At 46.5% G+C, this 17,115-nt stretch overlaps 1 protein-coding gene across 2 annotated transcripts in view; it reads right to left on the reverse strand.

Annotated features, from left to right (window-relative positions):
* The window catches only part of GAD1 (glutamate decarboxylase 1), a 40,452-nt gene that overhangs the window by 18,932 nt on the left and 4,405 nt on the right, over window positions 1–17,115 (reverse strand). For both annotated transcript variants that reach the window (XM_032637330.1, XM_032637331.1), the window contains exons 3-6: window positions 16,122–16,184; window positions 10,339–10,497; window positions 8,761–9,003; window positions 4,110–4,200 (exon numbers count right to left, since the gene is read on the reverse strand). In XM_032637330.1, coding sequence (XP_032493221.1) covers window positions 4,110–4,200; window positions 8,761–9,003; window positions 10,339–10,497; window positions 16,122–16,184 — 556 coding nt within the window. The remainder of the gene's footprint in view (window positions 1–4,109; window positions 4,201–8,760; window positions 9,004–10,338; window positions 10,498–16,121; window positions 16,185–17,115) is intronic.

Genomic DNA, 17,115 nt, shown 5'->3' on the forward strand with positions numbered 1-17,115 from the left:
TGGGACTCCAGGTTTGGTACCCCTTCCGTAAGTGACAGATGAAAGTGGATAAAGGCAAGAGATGAAAGGTCAAATATGGATTCAGAAGAAGCTAGTTTGATGCTAAAGTCATAGTACAAGATGACATTTCAGAATCGGAGGATAAGAAACTAAACCTGCTAAAAGCTCTGGGTTGAAGCATAAGAACATGGGATTGAAAGTAAGGGTTTAAAAACAGTATGATTGTGACATTCAGGGAATGACACTAAAGGAGAGTTTTTATATTCTGAGTAGAGTAGTGAGTCAGCCCTGTTTTAGTAGTTCAACTCACCTTCTCAGTGGGATTAACAGAGGCAAATTGATTGTTAAGCTGATTTTCTCTGATGGCAGAATCTGCTGGTTGCTAACCAGTATCAAAATTTCCCTTCCTTCATTCAATTTTATTTGGAGTTGCAGTTCATCCAGATCAAAGACTGTATTTTCTAGCCTCCCTAGGTGTGGCCATTGGATTAAGTTCTAGCTAAAGAGATGCTATGAGAAATGTCTTGTGGAGCTTCTGAGAAGGTTTCTTAGAAGGAAAGAGTGTGTTTCCCTTTTGCCCTTCCTCCTTCCCTCTTTTCTTTCTTTCCTTCCTTCCTCCTTCCTCCCTCTGCCTGCATTCCTTCCTGAGATCTGGAACACATAAATGATGGCTGGAACTCCAGCAGCTAGCTTGCACCATGAAGTAACTTTGAAGATGAGAGCCACATGCCTCAGTATGAACCAGGAAGGCACAAGGATCCTGCATCCCTGGTAACTGCCAAACCAAGAACTTCTTTAATGAGAGGAAGAAATAATTTTCTACGTTGATTCTCTAACTTGACATTCCTCTTAGATTTTATCCTCCTTATGGATGTGGTGGGTGGCCCATCTCTACCTTAAAAGATAATACACCTGAGGGGGAGCTTAGTGAGCCCCTTTGGTGTCCAGAGATGATGAGAGACAGAAACAAAAGAGCTGGGATGTTGAAGGGAGGGGCTGCAAATGGCAACAGTGACCTATGGGTTGGCTGCCTTTCCTGGGTGTGTGCATTGTACCTTGTATACACTGGGCACTTAAGACTGGTGTCTTTTTTAGTCTTCAGAATCACTATGTAAGGTGGATACAATTATTCTTCATTTTTCTGAAGTAGAAACTGGGGTTCAGAGAAATTCAGTGAGTTGTTTTAAGATCTCACATGTAGGATGTTTCCAAGCTGGAATTCCATGTCCTTTACATCACGGCTGCTTTTCTATGACAAATGAGAACTACTTACTGCAGGCTCCTCTGTAACAACCTGCCTACTAGTGTAAAATGACTGATAACCCCCATAGAAAATTTCTCCTGTGTAATTTCTATGAAAATAAAGTGCTAGATACTTGAAGTCATAACCTCATAACAAAGGGCTGTGATAGATCTTGCCACTAGGATTATGTATTATCGTCAGGTGCTTGAGGGCAGGCTGTTGTTTACACCTGCTCGGTGCCCGTGTTTCGGAAGAAAAGAGCTGTACATGCCACGGCCAACTACACATTGGTGACGGTTTCTTTGCATCTTCACCGAGTCCTAGCTTGGAAGAATATATCTCAAAGCTGAATGCACAGGTGGGTGTGAAAGCATGGGCATAAATGTTCCTTCTATTCTAACCATCAGATACCTTACACTTTGCCACTTGGATTAAAATATTGGACAGTTCTTTTAGGGAGAGTATACTGAGCAATGTAGTTATTATTCTCTATTACCAGTGCCATCCAAACTCGATGAAGTACAGGTCCAAAAAACGAGTGTATCACTAATTAAATCCTACGCTGCCAAAAAAGATCCTTTTGCCATTCTTTCCCAGGCCTACTACGAACACTGTTCCCAGCTGCAGAAGGACTTGTCACAAGGGAGCAAATTTCTGCATAAGCTCCTGACAGTGCTGCCACATTTCATGAGCTTCCAGGGGAACTGGCTTAGAACAATTTCTAGATTATAGTTATTACTTCTTCAGACAATGCCTTGTCTCTAGAACTGACAGAAACTATTTCAGTATTTTAAATAACCTTTGCTATCGATCTGTTGGAATCGGATCATATTTTATAAATATCCACTGTTCAGTACAGCTGCAATTACTATGCGCCATTTAGTTGGACTGGCCTTGACCTCAGATGGTTGGACAATACTTTAGCGTTTCATATGGCTGAGCTGAGGTAAGGGAAGAGTAAGGGACTTTCATTTTATGAACATATACAAAAAAAAAAAAAAAGGAAAATTTGTGAGATTTCCCTGGTTAAAGAAAAGTCTTTTAGGAGAATATGTGGTCATAAATAGTTCAACGGGGTGAATTCCTTTTATTTACCTTGAGACTGAGCTATATATATTAGGAAATCACAGCTGAGAGGCCTACAGAATACATACTTAAAGACACTGGGTGAATTTGGTGCCTATATTAATAAGGGTACTTGGGCCTTAATGGGTATGTACCTTTTACTCTATTTTTCTCATTTATTTTCTAAATAGTTAAGCTTTTTTTTAAAGCTGTACTTTCTAATTAAAATCATTCCTTAGTGTGAGATGTTTCAGTTAAACATTACTGTCTTTTTTCAAGTTATAATTAATATATTATGATGTCTATGCTTGCTGATATATTTTTATCTCACAAACCATAAACATAAAGACTGCAAAGGGGAGTTTTTTGTTGAGGAGATCATACAGGTGATTGTTATCTTTGACCTGAATTCCTCCCAGCCCTTCAGAGCCTCAGTGATCCAACATGAACATTCTGTGAAGTTAACCTTGACCTGCAAGCAGGGAGCAGGAAAACCATTTGACTTCAATCAATTTAATCTTTTAGCACTAATGGTTTCACTTGTCACATTTGCTTTTTAAATGTTGTTGTTGTTTTACATTAGCAAACAAAGTAGGAGGCCTTAATGAATAGAAACTTTTCTGAATGTAGTTAAGTATTTTGAGTCACAGCATTAAACAGCTTTGGAACACACACAAATCAATATATAAGTTTAAAATGCCCTTTCAGGTTCTGTGGCTGGTAGTAGTTTAAGAAAAATAGAATACCTTGAACTTTAATAACTTACATTCTATCTTGACGTCAAATGGAATTTCTCATTTTAAATAATACCACCCTTTCACCTAAATTCATTTTTCAAATCTACTTTACCATGAACTAAAAAGTGTACGGTTATTTTCCAAATATTTCCACAGTGACTAAAACCCATATAATTCTTATGTAGTTATTTTTAACTTATTGCGATAACCTTGTTTTATTATTTCCCTCTGGACACTTTCATAGAATGTGGTACCACTGTCTGGATACATAGAGAGTGGTAAAACATTATCTTAGCGTTGAAAGAAAAGACAGTACTTAGTAAGCTATGATGCCCCTCCATCAACTTGTAACCTGTCCTTGTCTCCAAAGATGGCACGTTGTGTGTCGAAGAAACTGTGGGGTGATTACCAGAAGACTACCCAGGTATTACTTGCACACACAACCCTCCTACTGCCAGGACCTTAGAGCCAGTTTCAAATAAATTTACAAGAACTTAGAAACAAACAAAGGCTTTGCCTACTCAAGTATGAAAAAATTTCACATTCAGAAAAACAGTTATTTTGAAAGGGATATATAATTCCTTTCAAAGGGATATCACTACATGAATTGTTTTAGAATTTTTAGTTGAACAATAGGCTGATCAAATTGGTTTGTGGCTTTATGGCCTCTTTAATTATGAAGAAAATATGACCTAAATAATAAGGAGCAATATGCTTGGGTGGGAAAATGGACCAAGATTATACCCCAGAACATGTTCTCTTTAAATACATCATTAAGAAATATGGAGTCTTTTAACATGAAGTTTCACACTAAACTTTGAAAGCTAGAGTCATGACTTCTTATGACCATGCTCTTATTAAACTGCATTATTCAATTAAAAAATAGTTTATCAAGTATCTACCTTTAACTCAGAACTGTGATAAACCTAAAGATTTTAAGAGAAAAGATGACTAGGGCAAACTGTAATAAAATTATTATAGAACCATTGGAATTGGACTTTTAATACAACAAGCCATACTCAGACATCATGTTTGCTTACGTGGAAATAATATGTGGGACTTACATATTGGTATTGGCAGTTGATGTCAGCCATTCGCCAGCTAAACCAATGATATCCAATCCAGTGGAGAGCTGGTTGAAAAATCGAGGATGACCTAAAGAGGTAAGTAACAGACAAGCATCAAGGCAAATCCAGATTTTTCAAGCTGTCTTCAAATCAAAAGGTCCACTCCACTAGGCCACAGTGATGGGACCTCTATCCCCATGGTCTAATAGGGCTGCCCAAGAATACTGAAGGAAGGGCACGTTGACCCACCCTATACCAACCTTTAACATTGAAGATGTCTCCCAAACTTACATGTTTCTAAAGCATAATGCTTTTAAAGTAAAAGAAATCCAATGTCATAAAACAAGTAATCTGTCCAGTATCGTTGATTTCCAGATGAGCTCCTCTGTTGTATTTTTTAAAATACAAATCTGGATGTGGTGGTCCTGTTTTTCTCCATAAATATTTCAGTTTTTAATTTAACACCTCAAGCTTTTATTCTCCAAATCAAGGTATGCTGAGGGAGGAGGAGAGGCTGCAGGCCTCAGAAGGGGTCAGTGGCTCTGTGAACCGAACCAAGCCCAGGGTAAGTGCCAGCTCTGAGGCTGATGCCGAGGCATGCCATCACTCTCTGGGCCTCTGTGTCAGTCAAATACGATGCCAAGCATTGGTGTGTTTTGCCCACGTATAGTCAGGTGACTGTTACACTAGATGTATTGCTGAGATGACCTGGCATCTGCTCTGTGAAACAGGGGCAGACACAGCCTCATCCACTCATTGAGTTGTTGATAAAATAATTTTTATTATTATGTAACTCAAAAGTCCTTTTCAACCTACTCTATGCTTTATCAGGCTTTGTTCTCAGCAAATTCAGGATTATTGCCAAATTTTGGCCAACTTGGCGTTCACAGAAAAACTCAACCCCATACAGCAGGCTTGGCTTGGCTGACACAAAGGCGCCAACGCAATACATTATCTAGGGGTGTGTGACAGAGAACTGGTGTTAGAAAGATGTGCTGACTGCTGTGTTTCCAGAGGAAATTGCTTTTGCCTCTGAAATAACTGTCAGAGAGCTAATGTTGGAATGTTCCTGGTCTAAGTCCCCTCTCTGAGGAAGTATATCCTTCCCTCCTTGCGATGAGGACTCATTCAGAACATCTAGACTAGGACTTCTTAGAGCAGAATATATAGATCCCCGCACCTCAAGAGTCCTCGAAAAATAATACTGATCTTTAGAAAGAATAAAAGAAGCATAAACAGTAAGCTTGGTGTAAATTCAAGGCCAGATTCCAGATATTCATGTAGAGTACTCTAAATAGCTTAAACTGGTCCATTTTGCTCTACTCGGCTCAGTGCCAACAAAATCTATGAGATCTCCTACAACGTAACTAATTTTGTTGAAGTCCATTTAAATATAAATATGTATGTACATATATATAAACATACACGTGTGTGTGTGTATATATATATACACGCACACACACACACACACAAAATACCCATTTGAAAACTTTTAACAACAAACATTTCATTTTAAGACAAGATTGAATGATAAATAAATGCAATCACACCATTTGACAATGTATCAAAATCACATCGCATAGCAGAGACAAAAGATGGACACGGACAGACAGACAGACTGACACAAATACCCTCAAACAAAAGTGAAACAGTATCTCATGGTCTATTAAAATATAAAAGGACACAAAGTCCCCCCAAACCTTACTTTCCTCTTATGGCTATGGCTTAATGTCCCCAAAATCTCATACCAGAATTTCTATCAAGCAACAAAATGACCTAGTTTAAATTTCAATTTCAACTGTCTATAGTCAACAAAAATACTAACAGATGATAGACGTGGTACTGAGCAGCACATGGCTTAGAGTCAGGTTGGAGAGAAAGAAAGAGTAATTTTTTAAAGTAAAATTTTTGAACAAATAAGCTTCAAAAAAAAAAAGAGATGCAGGAAGAAATTTATTGATTAAGAGACATATTAAGCAATTGCAATGTGGGGGACTTTTGTGGATCTTGACTCAAACTGTAACAAAATAAAACATTTATGACATTCATGAGACAACTGGAAATTTGAACACTATGTGATATTAAAAAATTATAAATTTTTTTGGATGTACCAATGATAATATGTTTTTTTTTGAGTCCTTGAGGATAAAAAATATTTATGAATGAAATAATATTATGCTGGAGATTTGCTTCCATATACTATAGAAGAGAGGGGAGTGGGTGGGGTGTCAGGTGAAACAACACTGGCAAGAGCTACTAATAGCTGAAGCTGGGTGTTGGGTATATAGGGTTCATTACACTGTTTTATTTTTGTATAAGTTTAAAATTTCCATGATAAAAAGTTCAAAACAGGAAAACTAAGGAAGTCAGCATGTCTACTGTGACTGAGGGCTGACTAGCGTTTCTCTGAGTTCTTGGAGAATGTATATACATTGGTTCCTTTTTCAGAAGTCTTTGTTAATTTGTAGGGAAATTTCCAAAGGCCATCATCATCCCTCCACAGATGCTTCCCAGATCAGTATGTTTTCATTCTAAAACCCTATTCATTATTCTGGCTGTGCATTAATACTCTTAAGAAATATCTTCCACTTCCATTGCAGAATACCTGTGGGTTTACTCTATTGCTCCAGTAACTACATCTAAACTACACACCAGCAACTAGGAAATGTGTTTTCCCATGAAAGCAACAGTACACTTTGCCAGGGTCAACACCCTGTGATGCAGGTTTCACATTGCCTGAAGACTATGAACTCTACAAATGCAAATATCTGCTTCTAGAAGCTGCTCTGAAGAACAGGGATGAATGGCTCCAGGCTAAGTATCTAATTGGATTCACACACTCGACTCTAGTAAGAGTCCATGCTTCTCTGACCATGTGATACTTCAGTTTTGTAGGCGATATGAGTTGCTATTATGACAAATCCATGTATTTTTCTTTGAGGGGCAACACTATTCTGAGCTTCGTGATAAACGTACGTGGTCTCATCTCTCTGATAAAGTGTTTGTGGCGTGAACTGACAAAATAAAAATAGTGGACCAAAGCTGGTCAAGCTAAAACATACACAGAGAACTCTGTTTTTTTCCCTAGCCAAATAACAACTTGATCTCCACCAGGAACAGATTAGCCATCAGACCAAGGTGAGATGTAACTAAATTGATGAGCGTGTTTTTCTTTAAAAATCAAACACAGACTTTGTAATATAATTGAGTCTTGTCCATCTTGCAGTGATTCAAGAAAGCTACACCTATACCAGTGGTGTTGGCAGACTTTAAAAGCTGTTTGGGATTCATTATTTAAAAATGCCTCTTTGGCCAGCCTCATTATTTCATTATAACCCTTGTTTTTGACATCCAATAGCCTTACTCAGTCCTATCACGACACCCTCCCCAGTCATATCTTCAAATGACTAGGAAGAGTGAGGCTACCAGTCATGGCCTCAGGGGCTCCTCTGTGGGGACAACCATGCTATGGACTGCCAATTCCTGTACATCAGTCTGCCCAAGGGCTCAGGAGAGCCAGACTGCAGTGGGGAAAGACGGTAGGGAGAAGAAACCACTGCTTGATTCCTAGGCTTAGAAAGAGCCAGACAGAGATCCCAAAAGTCCTTGAACTTGAGGCAACTGGAGAGTAACCACTTGGCCAGGATTGCTGAGTAGAGAGAGTTCCTATAACATGGAAAGGAGGCAAGAGGGCATCCTCCAGGGCTCCCTGTTGGAGAGAGGATTTGGTGCCTCAGAATACCTGAACTCCAGAGGATGGAGTAGAATGCAAAGGGTGTGTAAGTGTGTGGCTTTTGGGCCTAGCAAATAGAGGGTGTGGGGGGTTGAATTGTGTCCTGTAAGAGATATGTTCAAGTGTTAACCCGATTGCTGTGACTTTCTTTGGAAATAGGGTCTTTGTGGATGTAAACAAGTTGAGATGAGGCCATACTGGATTAGGGTAGGCATTAATCCAAAGAGGAGAGAAACCTGGACACAGACTCTTGGAAAACGTCAGGTGAAGATGAAGGCAAAGATTGGAGGGATGCATCTACAAGCCAAGGAATGCCAAGGAATTCCCACAACCATCAGAAGCTGGAAGAGGCAAGGATGGCTCCTTCCCAAGAGTCTTCAGAGAGAGCATGGCCCTGCAGACACCTTGATTTTGAACGTTTAGCCTCCAGAACTGTGAGATAATAAATTTCTGTTGTCTTAAGTCACCCAGTTTGTGGTAATCGGTTGTGGCAGCCCTAGGAAACTAGTACAGAAAGAAAAGGAAATGGGCCCAATTCTCCCCAGTTTCAGGGACAGGCAAGGGTCGGATTTATCAGAATGAAGTAGGCGTGAAAATGGAAGTGGGAGAAGTAGAGAATGGATCATTCTGCTCTCTTTAGGTTGTGAATAGCCTCAAACCAAGAATTAAAACTCTTTATACAGAACTTGACACAGCACCATGTATCTGTATCTTTTAAATCTATTTTTACAACAATAAATAATGATTGGATTTTGTCACTGCGTCTGGTGGTTCTGAGGTCATGGAGTGCTTTGCTGCCTTCCTTCACCCCGGTTTGTGTTTCTCCTTCAACACGACTTTGACATCCTGGCAATTGGCAAAGGTCTGACGCAGGCCAAGATTGCCACTGCGTGTCCACCTGGCTCTCACCCTTACCTGTGCGGACGCCATATTTCAGGGTGTCTCTGCAGTCAACCAGGATCTGCTCCAGGGACTCAGGGTGGTCAGAGAGTTCCAGGTTGAAGCCCTCCATGCCTTCCAGCAGCTGGTGGGGGTGGTGGAAGTCCAGCACCTTGGTGGAGCGATCGAATGTCTTGCGGACGTAGTTGAGGAGTATGTCTACCACCTCCAGCAGGAACTGCACAGTTTGCTCCTCCCCATTCTTAGCCGGAAGCAGATCTGGTGGGGGGAAGCCCATGAGGGGTTATCGCCTGACTCCTATCCGGATTTCCTCAGTCAGCTTAGAACTCCCTAATATCCGTATCTTTACAGGACTGATTTTCTTCCAGGATATGCACGCGTTGAGAATCTGATGTACCATCTCCCCAGAGCAATGCACATCGGCGTATACACAGAAGCGCTGCATATATTCTCTGGGGGTTCACAGAGTTTCTGATAGTTAGGCTGCTCTTAATTGAAACGCTTTGAGAAGTCACGAGCAGCCTCCCCTGCAGTTATCCATTTGGGCACCTGTCAGGCATGTGATGGACGGGGCATCTGTCTTGCTCCCCTAGTACCAGGTGTGTCTCTGTACATCTGGCTCAGATACTGGGCTTTCGGTTTGGTGTTATGATGTGCTTGATCTGTTGCTGGTGGCGGGTGAGGCTTCTGTGGGTAGAGGCTGAGGTCACACCGAAGGGGATGGTTCTTTATGTTGTCCTTGGACAGAAAACTAGAACTGGAAAGTGGGGCTCAGGAAGGTGGGAGAGGGAACTCCTGCCCCTCTCTTGACCTTACCTTTTAGGGCTTGGCCTCTGGGATGCCAGAAGGTGACTCTGGGTTCTGGTCTGTGTTAGGTAGAGTCAGGCTCGGGGGTAGCCAGCGGGGGAAGCTGTAGGGGGCCCCAACGGAAGTTGTCAGCCATAGCTCAAGAACAGACTGGCTGTATATGATGCTCTGTGTCTATTCTTTGGATTATCTCTCCAAGGTTTAGTGAATCTTGTTTACTGTTCTGGTTTGGCCTCCATGGCTTGTGGGGGGTTCACGGAAGGGGGAGGGGGGTGGGTTTACCTTTGTGCTGGTCAGGAAAGACTGGGAAAGCACCTCCTGAGACCGTTGTTGTAGGGGCAGCGGTAATGAGTGAAAAATCTTCAAAAGGAAAATGACCTTCAGGACAGCACTTGGTCATGAGGCCCAGCTACACAGCTTCCTACAGGGTGCTTTTGCTGTTGTGGGCACCACCCTTGGAGGATAAATGCTATGGAGGGAATAGCTGGATTTTCTTATATGAAAGATTTCTTTGGATTCTGAGATTCTCTGACTGTGTATTCGTCCCTGCAAGTATCTTTAGAGTTGGCTGTTTTACGGATTGCCCTCATCCAGCTTTCAAATGATGGAGACCTGGGCAATAGGGAAGGAGGGAGTATAGTATATTCAAATGTTGGGAAAGCAGTTTCATGATGGTTCAGAGAGAATAATGGCTTTTTTTGTAAAAGAAGCAAGGTTTCATGAAAAAGTAAAGAAACTCCAATAAGCAACCTACTGGATAGCACTAGGGCTGGGGGTGGGGACTACCTCGAGCAAACAGGTTGGAGAAGTCAGTCTCTGTGCGCTGGAAGCGGCCATCCCTGTCGCTGTTTTCACAGGAAAGCAGATTCTTGGAGGACTGCCTCTCCTTGAAGGCGCTCACAAGCCTGCTCTTCTCTTCCAGGCTGTTGGTCCTTTGCAAGAAGCCTGTAGCACAAGAAGCTGGGTCAGAGGAAGGGCACCAAACTCCCAGCCTCGGAGGGTCTGCTGCTGGCCCAGGTCGACTCTCCAAGCAGGGTTCTCACTTATCCCGAATAGAAGCCGAGTGTCTGTTTTATATGTAAGGGCTCTGGCACTGCTCGCCTCCAGGCGGGGAGGGGGCAGTACCAAGTGTCATCAGTGGCACAGACCCAGTCATGCAAGAGAGAAAAACAGTAAGTGAAGCCCATTCTCCTCTCTCAACATGACAGTGAATGCAGAATTAAGTCAATTGGACAGCTTCCACTCCAGTAACCAGCCCCAGGATAGGGTTTTAAGGGAAGGGACACAAACGGAGAGGATGCTGCCAGCTCTGGGTTTATGGGCTGTGCAACCAGAGGGAGGAGGGGGTGAGACCAGCACTGAGGATTGGGGAAGATGCTTTCCTTGGACTCCAGGTAAATGCTACCAGGGTTGAATGTAAGTTTAATTTTTCTCACCCAAAACTGAAGGGCAGCTTTCCCTGTACCACACCCTCTCCTTAAATAAAGGTACTGGAGAAAGAGACAAGAAAGCCTAAAATCTTATGTGTGGTGACATTTAATTCCATAAACACTTATTGAGCACCTATTGTGGAAAAGGACTTTACTGAGCATTTAGGACCAGGGACAGATAAAGATAAATGAGACAGATCCCCTCTTCTCCAGGAGCTTGCAGACTGGCAGATGGTGACCAACAATGTAATAAAGCTAGACAGCCATCCAAGAACTCCACAGAGATGAACTCTGAGCCCAGGGTGGGAGTCAAAGCACCTCCTCCCTGCCCCTCAGAAGGAGTGGAAATCTCTCCTGCCTGAGTTGAGCAGTGCAAACACTACCAGTGGCAAACCCAGAAGAAGGCTGAGCTGAAAGGGCTGAGGCTCTGCCAACCAGGAGCACACTTCCTCTCTCAGTACCTCCACCTGTCCCTTCTGGTGCTCGGGACCCGCGGACCCGCTCCTTCCCTCAGCATCTCCTCCAATTCAGCCTCAATCTTAGTCTGAAATGCAACACCCTGAAAAGACGAAGAAAGTTCTAAGCTTCTTGGTGACCCCAAAGCTGTATTTGTAGACACCAAGATCCTTGGGGAGTCACATACGTCACAAGGCAGGCTTGGAGGAAAGTCCCGGGAGGTTCCACGAGAGGCAAGTTAATCTGGGGAATTCAGCTTTACTTCCCCAGGACTGCAATTCAGTGTTGAGGGGTGGAGGAAGGAGGGGTGCAGGGGGAAAGTTGCAGTGATTAGAATCCTCCCACACACAGAAGCAGGGTCTATTTTTGGAGGGAAGAATAGGAAGGCAGAGGCACCAGGCCTTTCATTGTTCTCAGCACCTTTAAAACTTATCACTAAAGCTCTAAAGGACATCAGAAGGGGGGAAATACACTATAATAGAGCTCCACACTTGGATATAAAGATGGGGGGTGCATCCTCCCCTTCACCTCTGCTCCTACTTTCTGAATTCCTCCTCCAAATCCCCAGAGTCCAAAATGAGAAGCTAGCACTTATTTGCCAGAGGGATGCAGTATCACCTGCATCCTGAGTGAGACTGCCCCCCTCCACCCAAACAGGCAGCAGTGGAATTTGTTTCAGGCAGGCTGAAAAGACCAAGTCCACATGCCCTAATGGAGGTGAGGTCTTGCCTAGCTGAACTCCTGCTCTTTAGGTCTCTGACCCCTGGTTGGTTTTGACTCACTCCCTGGGAAAGTCTCTGCCTTGAAACCCCTTAGCAACTCCTTTCCTAGGTGGGAAAGGACCTAGGACCTGCATTTGGGCTTTGGATATTATCTCCAAAGGAGTTCTTCTCACAGGCATTCCCAGAGGTGTCCTGATAGGAATGAAAGATGCCAATCACGACACTTTAAACCTGCATCCCATTCCTGGACCACACTTCCTGGAGTGCACAAGGAATTAGTGTTTTCTATACATCTTGTAACTATCCTATGCAAAGCACACTTATATTGCATTATAATTTGTGTTAAAAACCATTTGCTAATATAAACACTTAATGGATATTATTTTTGGAATATCACTTTTTTGGAAGGTATTTGTTTTCTAAAATATTGGGAGCCTCAAAAATAAGGTCAAGGAGCCGGGCCTCTCTGGGCTCTGAGAGGCTCTGGAAGTTCGTATGCTTCTCCAAGGATAATGAGGTGGTGGATGACATTGAGGTCAGTGCTTTGATGACCTCCCTGGCTAGCAAGGGGTCCTGGAAGCAGAGGTCCCTGAGACTAAAGCAGACTGTACTCCCTTTTGCTCTATACCTCAGCTATAAGGACCTAGTTTAAGGTAACTTAGCTGAACATTCTTAAGAGGCAAAGAGGCAAGTGGAGGGGAGCCGAAGCTGCGGTGAGCTTTGTCCTGGTCGTAGCACCCTGGCTAGCTTCCACCTATGAGCCGAGGGGCGATCCTGCGGCTGGTCCTCACAGCTGCCCCCAAACTCAAAGGCCTACTCAGCCCTGTGGGGGGGGGGGAGGTGTGAGGAACTAGAGCACCTGGTTCAAGCTGGTTGTTTCCAAGTGGGGTTTCAAACTGAGCCTGGCATAAGGGCACCTGGCCAAGGGGGCAAGTGAGGCTTGAAGCCCAACCCCCTTGCTGTCTCTCACCAAGCTGTAGCATGGAGTTGCATCTCCCTAGAGGAAGGGGCTCTTTTCCTGATTTTTCTGGGCTATAAGTACCCTGCCAGATCTCTCCCCCACCTCAAACTTTTTTTTTTAATTTCAAGAGAAGCCATAATAAATACAGAATATTTGAAATGTATATTTAAAAGTTGGTGACTGACACAAAATTAAACACACAAACACACACACTGCATGGGCTAAATAAAACAGCTCAGGGGGCTGTAACTAGCAGCCAGTCTGGGACCTCTGAATACAGAAGTGATTGAGGCCCAAGGACACACTGGGAAGTTAGCAGAGCCCAGAGCCAGAACTTAGGGCTCCCTGCATCTCCTTCGATTTAGGTCATGCTATCATGCCTGTAGCCACCTGGCTCTCTACCTCTTGGCAAGACCCTGGGTGTCTTCTGGCTGACTGCTTTCCCACAGGATTCTGCCTCCGGAGCTAAGGGTTACACTGGTGAGACCAGGGGCCTTCCTTGCAGCTTTGTCTTCGGGGGGCGGGGGGAGGATCCAGGAGAGGGGGTAGGAGAGGGGGTGGGGTGGAATCTTGGCAAGGGCAATGGATGGGTCCCCCAGGGCAATGGATCTGGAAGTGAGAAGATGACCATTAGTCCCTCAACTCTCTTAAGGTGAAAGGTCAAACCAACCTGGAGAGTGTCAGGTCAAGAGGGCACCTTTCAAGCCCGTGAAGGTCTGGGATGAAGGGAGTCGGGGAATCTGTGTGTGGGGCAGGGGAGGGGTGTGTGGATTCAAGTCAAAACCAAAGACTGCACTTTGCCTCCGGTAACTAGACTAAAATGGAAAGCCAGAGTTGGCGCAAAGTATGGAAAACAAATCCTCCTGTTGTTTTGTTTCCTTTCAGAATCAAACCTATTGTAAATCCTCCTAACCTGTGGCCCCCAAAGCATGTGTATTAGCAGAAGGCAATTTCCCCTCAACACACTACCAGCCCTCTCCTGTCACAGGTGTTTCAGCTTTCCTGAAATTAATGTTGGGGAGGTGGGTAAAAACAGAGAAGCAACTCCCTGAGGATGGTAGCCCCCAAATGCCCAAGAGCTCTCCCTCAGGGGAAGCTAATGCAAACCTCTACTCCCCAATTCCCGTACCCCTGTGCCTGGACATCTATTCCCGGACCCGGGGATACTCCTGCCCCTTTACCTTTTCGGGTCACTTCGGGTGTGTCCCCGAAGCGGCGTTTACACCTTCTCTTCTCCCCCGACCCTGAGGGTCTGCAGTCGGGGCAGCAGGGGGCACCGCCCAGGTCCGAGGCCGGGAAGCGGGGATGGGGATGGATCAAGGCCGCTGGTTAGGCAGGCCTAGGACCGCGAGGAAAGCAGCCCTCACCCCAAGCCTCCCCCGACCCTGTCCTCGACCGTGGCGGGCGCCCAGGGCTTGCTCAGTTCTGCTTGCCCGGCTGCATGACAATGACGGCTGCTGAAGCCGAGCGCCACGGCCGCCGAAGGGACCTGGCGCGAAATGGGCCATTAAGCCGGGAATGGCGGCTGGGAGAAGGGGGCTATTTATAGAACAAAGCTCGACTGCCGCCAGCTGCCCCCGCGCGGGGACGCGGCCCAGGCCTCGCCCCGCGGGCCTCGCGTGCTGGGGAGAGGGCCAAACCCCCGGGCCTCCCCGCCGCAGGGCTGGGCTTTCCCTGCAAAACGGCTAGGTCCTGGAGTCGAGCAACCCTTCCTCACCGTAAAGCTGCTTCTGGGATCAAGGGGACAGAGCCCCAGAAACGCAAGGAGGGCGCCGCGCCGCAAGGCGGGGAAGGGAGGGTGACTCCCAAAAGCTGCCAAGTAACTCCTCTCGCTCCGGCCACAAACTCTCGCCTCCCTGGGGCCCCGGGTTGCAGGGCAGCTGGGAAGATCAGGCCCGGAGGCCACCGGCTCGCCGGCCCACTCTCGGGCGCTCCAGGGGCCGAGCGGGCGTGCCTACGCCTGCGCCGCCACTATCTCCAGCGCGCAGCAGCTGACGGATGACCTTTTAATAAGCCCCTCGTTAATCTTACCCCGCCTCTCCACCCCCTGACCGGGGACGTCCGTATTTTCTGGCCCGATAAGGCTAGAAATTTTAGACGGTGAAATGTAGCAAGGAAAGCAAGTTCTCATTGTTCAGCCGGAGCCACTCAGCTGTGTCCCTTCGAACAAATCTCCCTTTTTCCTTAAAAAAAAAAAAAATTACAGCCCTTGGGCGTTTTCATTTTAGATCCTTACGTCTCCGGAGAGCAGTTCTTTCTCCCGTCCAGCTCCCAGATCTATTTTCCTTCCTCTCTAGCAAATCGTGCCCGATACCCACTTTCCGTCTTGCGGCCCCACGCCCCCTCTGCCCCCTTTCCCTTCCCTCCTCTCCTTCAAGGGCAAGCTCCTCAAACCCTCTAGCTTGCACCGCCCACACCTCCTCCAGGTAGGCCACCGAGGGCTGCAGGCAATCCATTCTCTTGGCCTCCAAGGCCTCAAAGAACGAAATCTGAATCCGTTTTGACATCTCGGGCAAAAATATCCAGCTGAGGGAGCCACTTTCAACGCGCGATGGTGGAGAGGGAAGGAATACGACGCGCCAGCCACCGTCTAAGGCGGATGTCTCGCCTTGGGCCTGCTCTCCAGTAAACCCGGACCCTTTTTATGCCGCCTTCGCGTCGCGTAGGCAGAGTGCCTGGGTCAGAACAGCCAAAGCGCCGGGCAAGATGAATGGGGCTGTCGCGCGGGGGCGCTGTGCTCGCGCCCAGCTAGGGGAGCTCCGAGGTCTCAAGTAGCCCAGGGTCCCCCATCGGAAAAGGTCCCTCGGGGGGCACGTCAGGAGAGGGCAGAGGAAGGTCAAGGCCAGTAGAGGAGCTTCTCTGTCTGGCGTAGGGGCTGTAGACACTAGAAAACAGACCCAAGAGCCAGGATTCCCTTCCGCGTACGTCCCACTCTCCCAAACCCGCAAAGCCCGCTCGCCTCGCAGCCCCTTTGGGGCCCCAGCCGGCCCTTTCACTTACCACAGATCTTCAGCCCCAGTTTTCTGGTGCATCCGTGGGCCACGCCGCACCAGGTGTCATACGCTAGAAACCAAGAGACGTGCGATCAGTGAGGCTCGACAGTCCGGCACCCGGTCGAGGGCAAAGGTTTTCTGGGGAGGGTAGGGGCAGGTCTTCGCCAGTGCGCCTCATTAAAAAGCTCTTTCCCGAAAGGAGCTAAGAGCCAGATCTTTGGGCCGACGGGGAGACTCGTGCCCCCCGAGACCCCATCACAGTCCCTTCCTGCTCCGACCTCAGGTACAGAACAGTGTCTCTGAGAGGCCACGCACCCAGCGCCCCACCCGCGGCTCCCAGCGACCACGATGGGGTAGCCGCCAAGGCGGGGTCGGAGTGGAACAGGGCTGACCACAGGTGCAAAGGGCCAGGCCCGGCTCCTCGAGTTGCCCAACACCCACCCGCAGGCCCTGTCCCTTGGTTTCCGCCCCGCAGACTCGAAGGGCGACCACAGCGGCTGGGAAAGGGAACACAGAGACATCTGGGACCAACACATCTCATAATTTCTTGGCGGGTCTCCAGCTGAGTGGCAGCTTAAAATAAACTGGCATGAAATGGGGTCGCGGAAGAGTTCAGGAATTAATTGGGTGAAAAATAGTATTTGACTAGATGGTCGGGCTGGCATGGCCGCTCTTCAGTGGGACCGGGGAGTCGGCAAGACAATAGTGCGCCTCGGGTCTCATCCCCTGCCCCCTCTTCCCAACATGCCCCTCATTAACCCTTCCCTCGGACGTCTCGGATCTGGAGCAGGCGAAGGCGAAGGGAATCAGACACTTTTTCTCCAGGTCTGAATCGCAGATTCAGGCGCTGCCGTGTTCTCAAACTCCTCAGCGTTTATCCTGCCCTCGGGGTTCAACTTCCAGCCAGAAGCACGGCGGTGCCTGCAAAGCCTGCATGCGAGCCGGTGTAGTGGGCCTAGCCTGAAATTCCCCTCGGATTCCTCATAGCAAGACCCTCCAAT

The sequence above is a fragment of the Phocoena sinus genome, chromosome 7 (genome assembly GCF_008692025.1).
Source record: "Phocoena sinus isolate mPhoSin1 chromosome 7, mPhoSin1.pri, whole genome shotgun sequence".
Lineage (NCBI taxonomy): Eukaryota > Metazoa > Chordata > Mammalia > Artiodactyla > Phocoenidae > Phocoena > Phocoena sinus.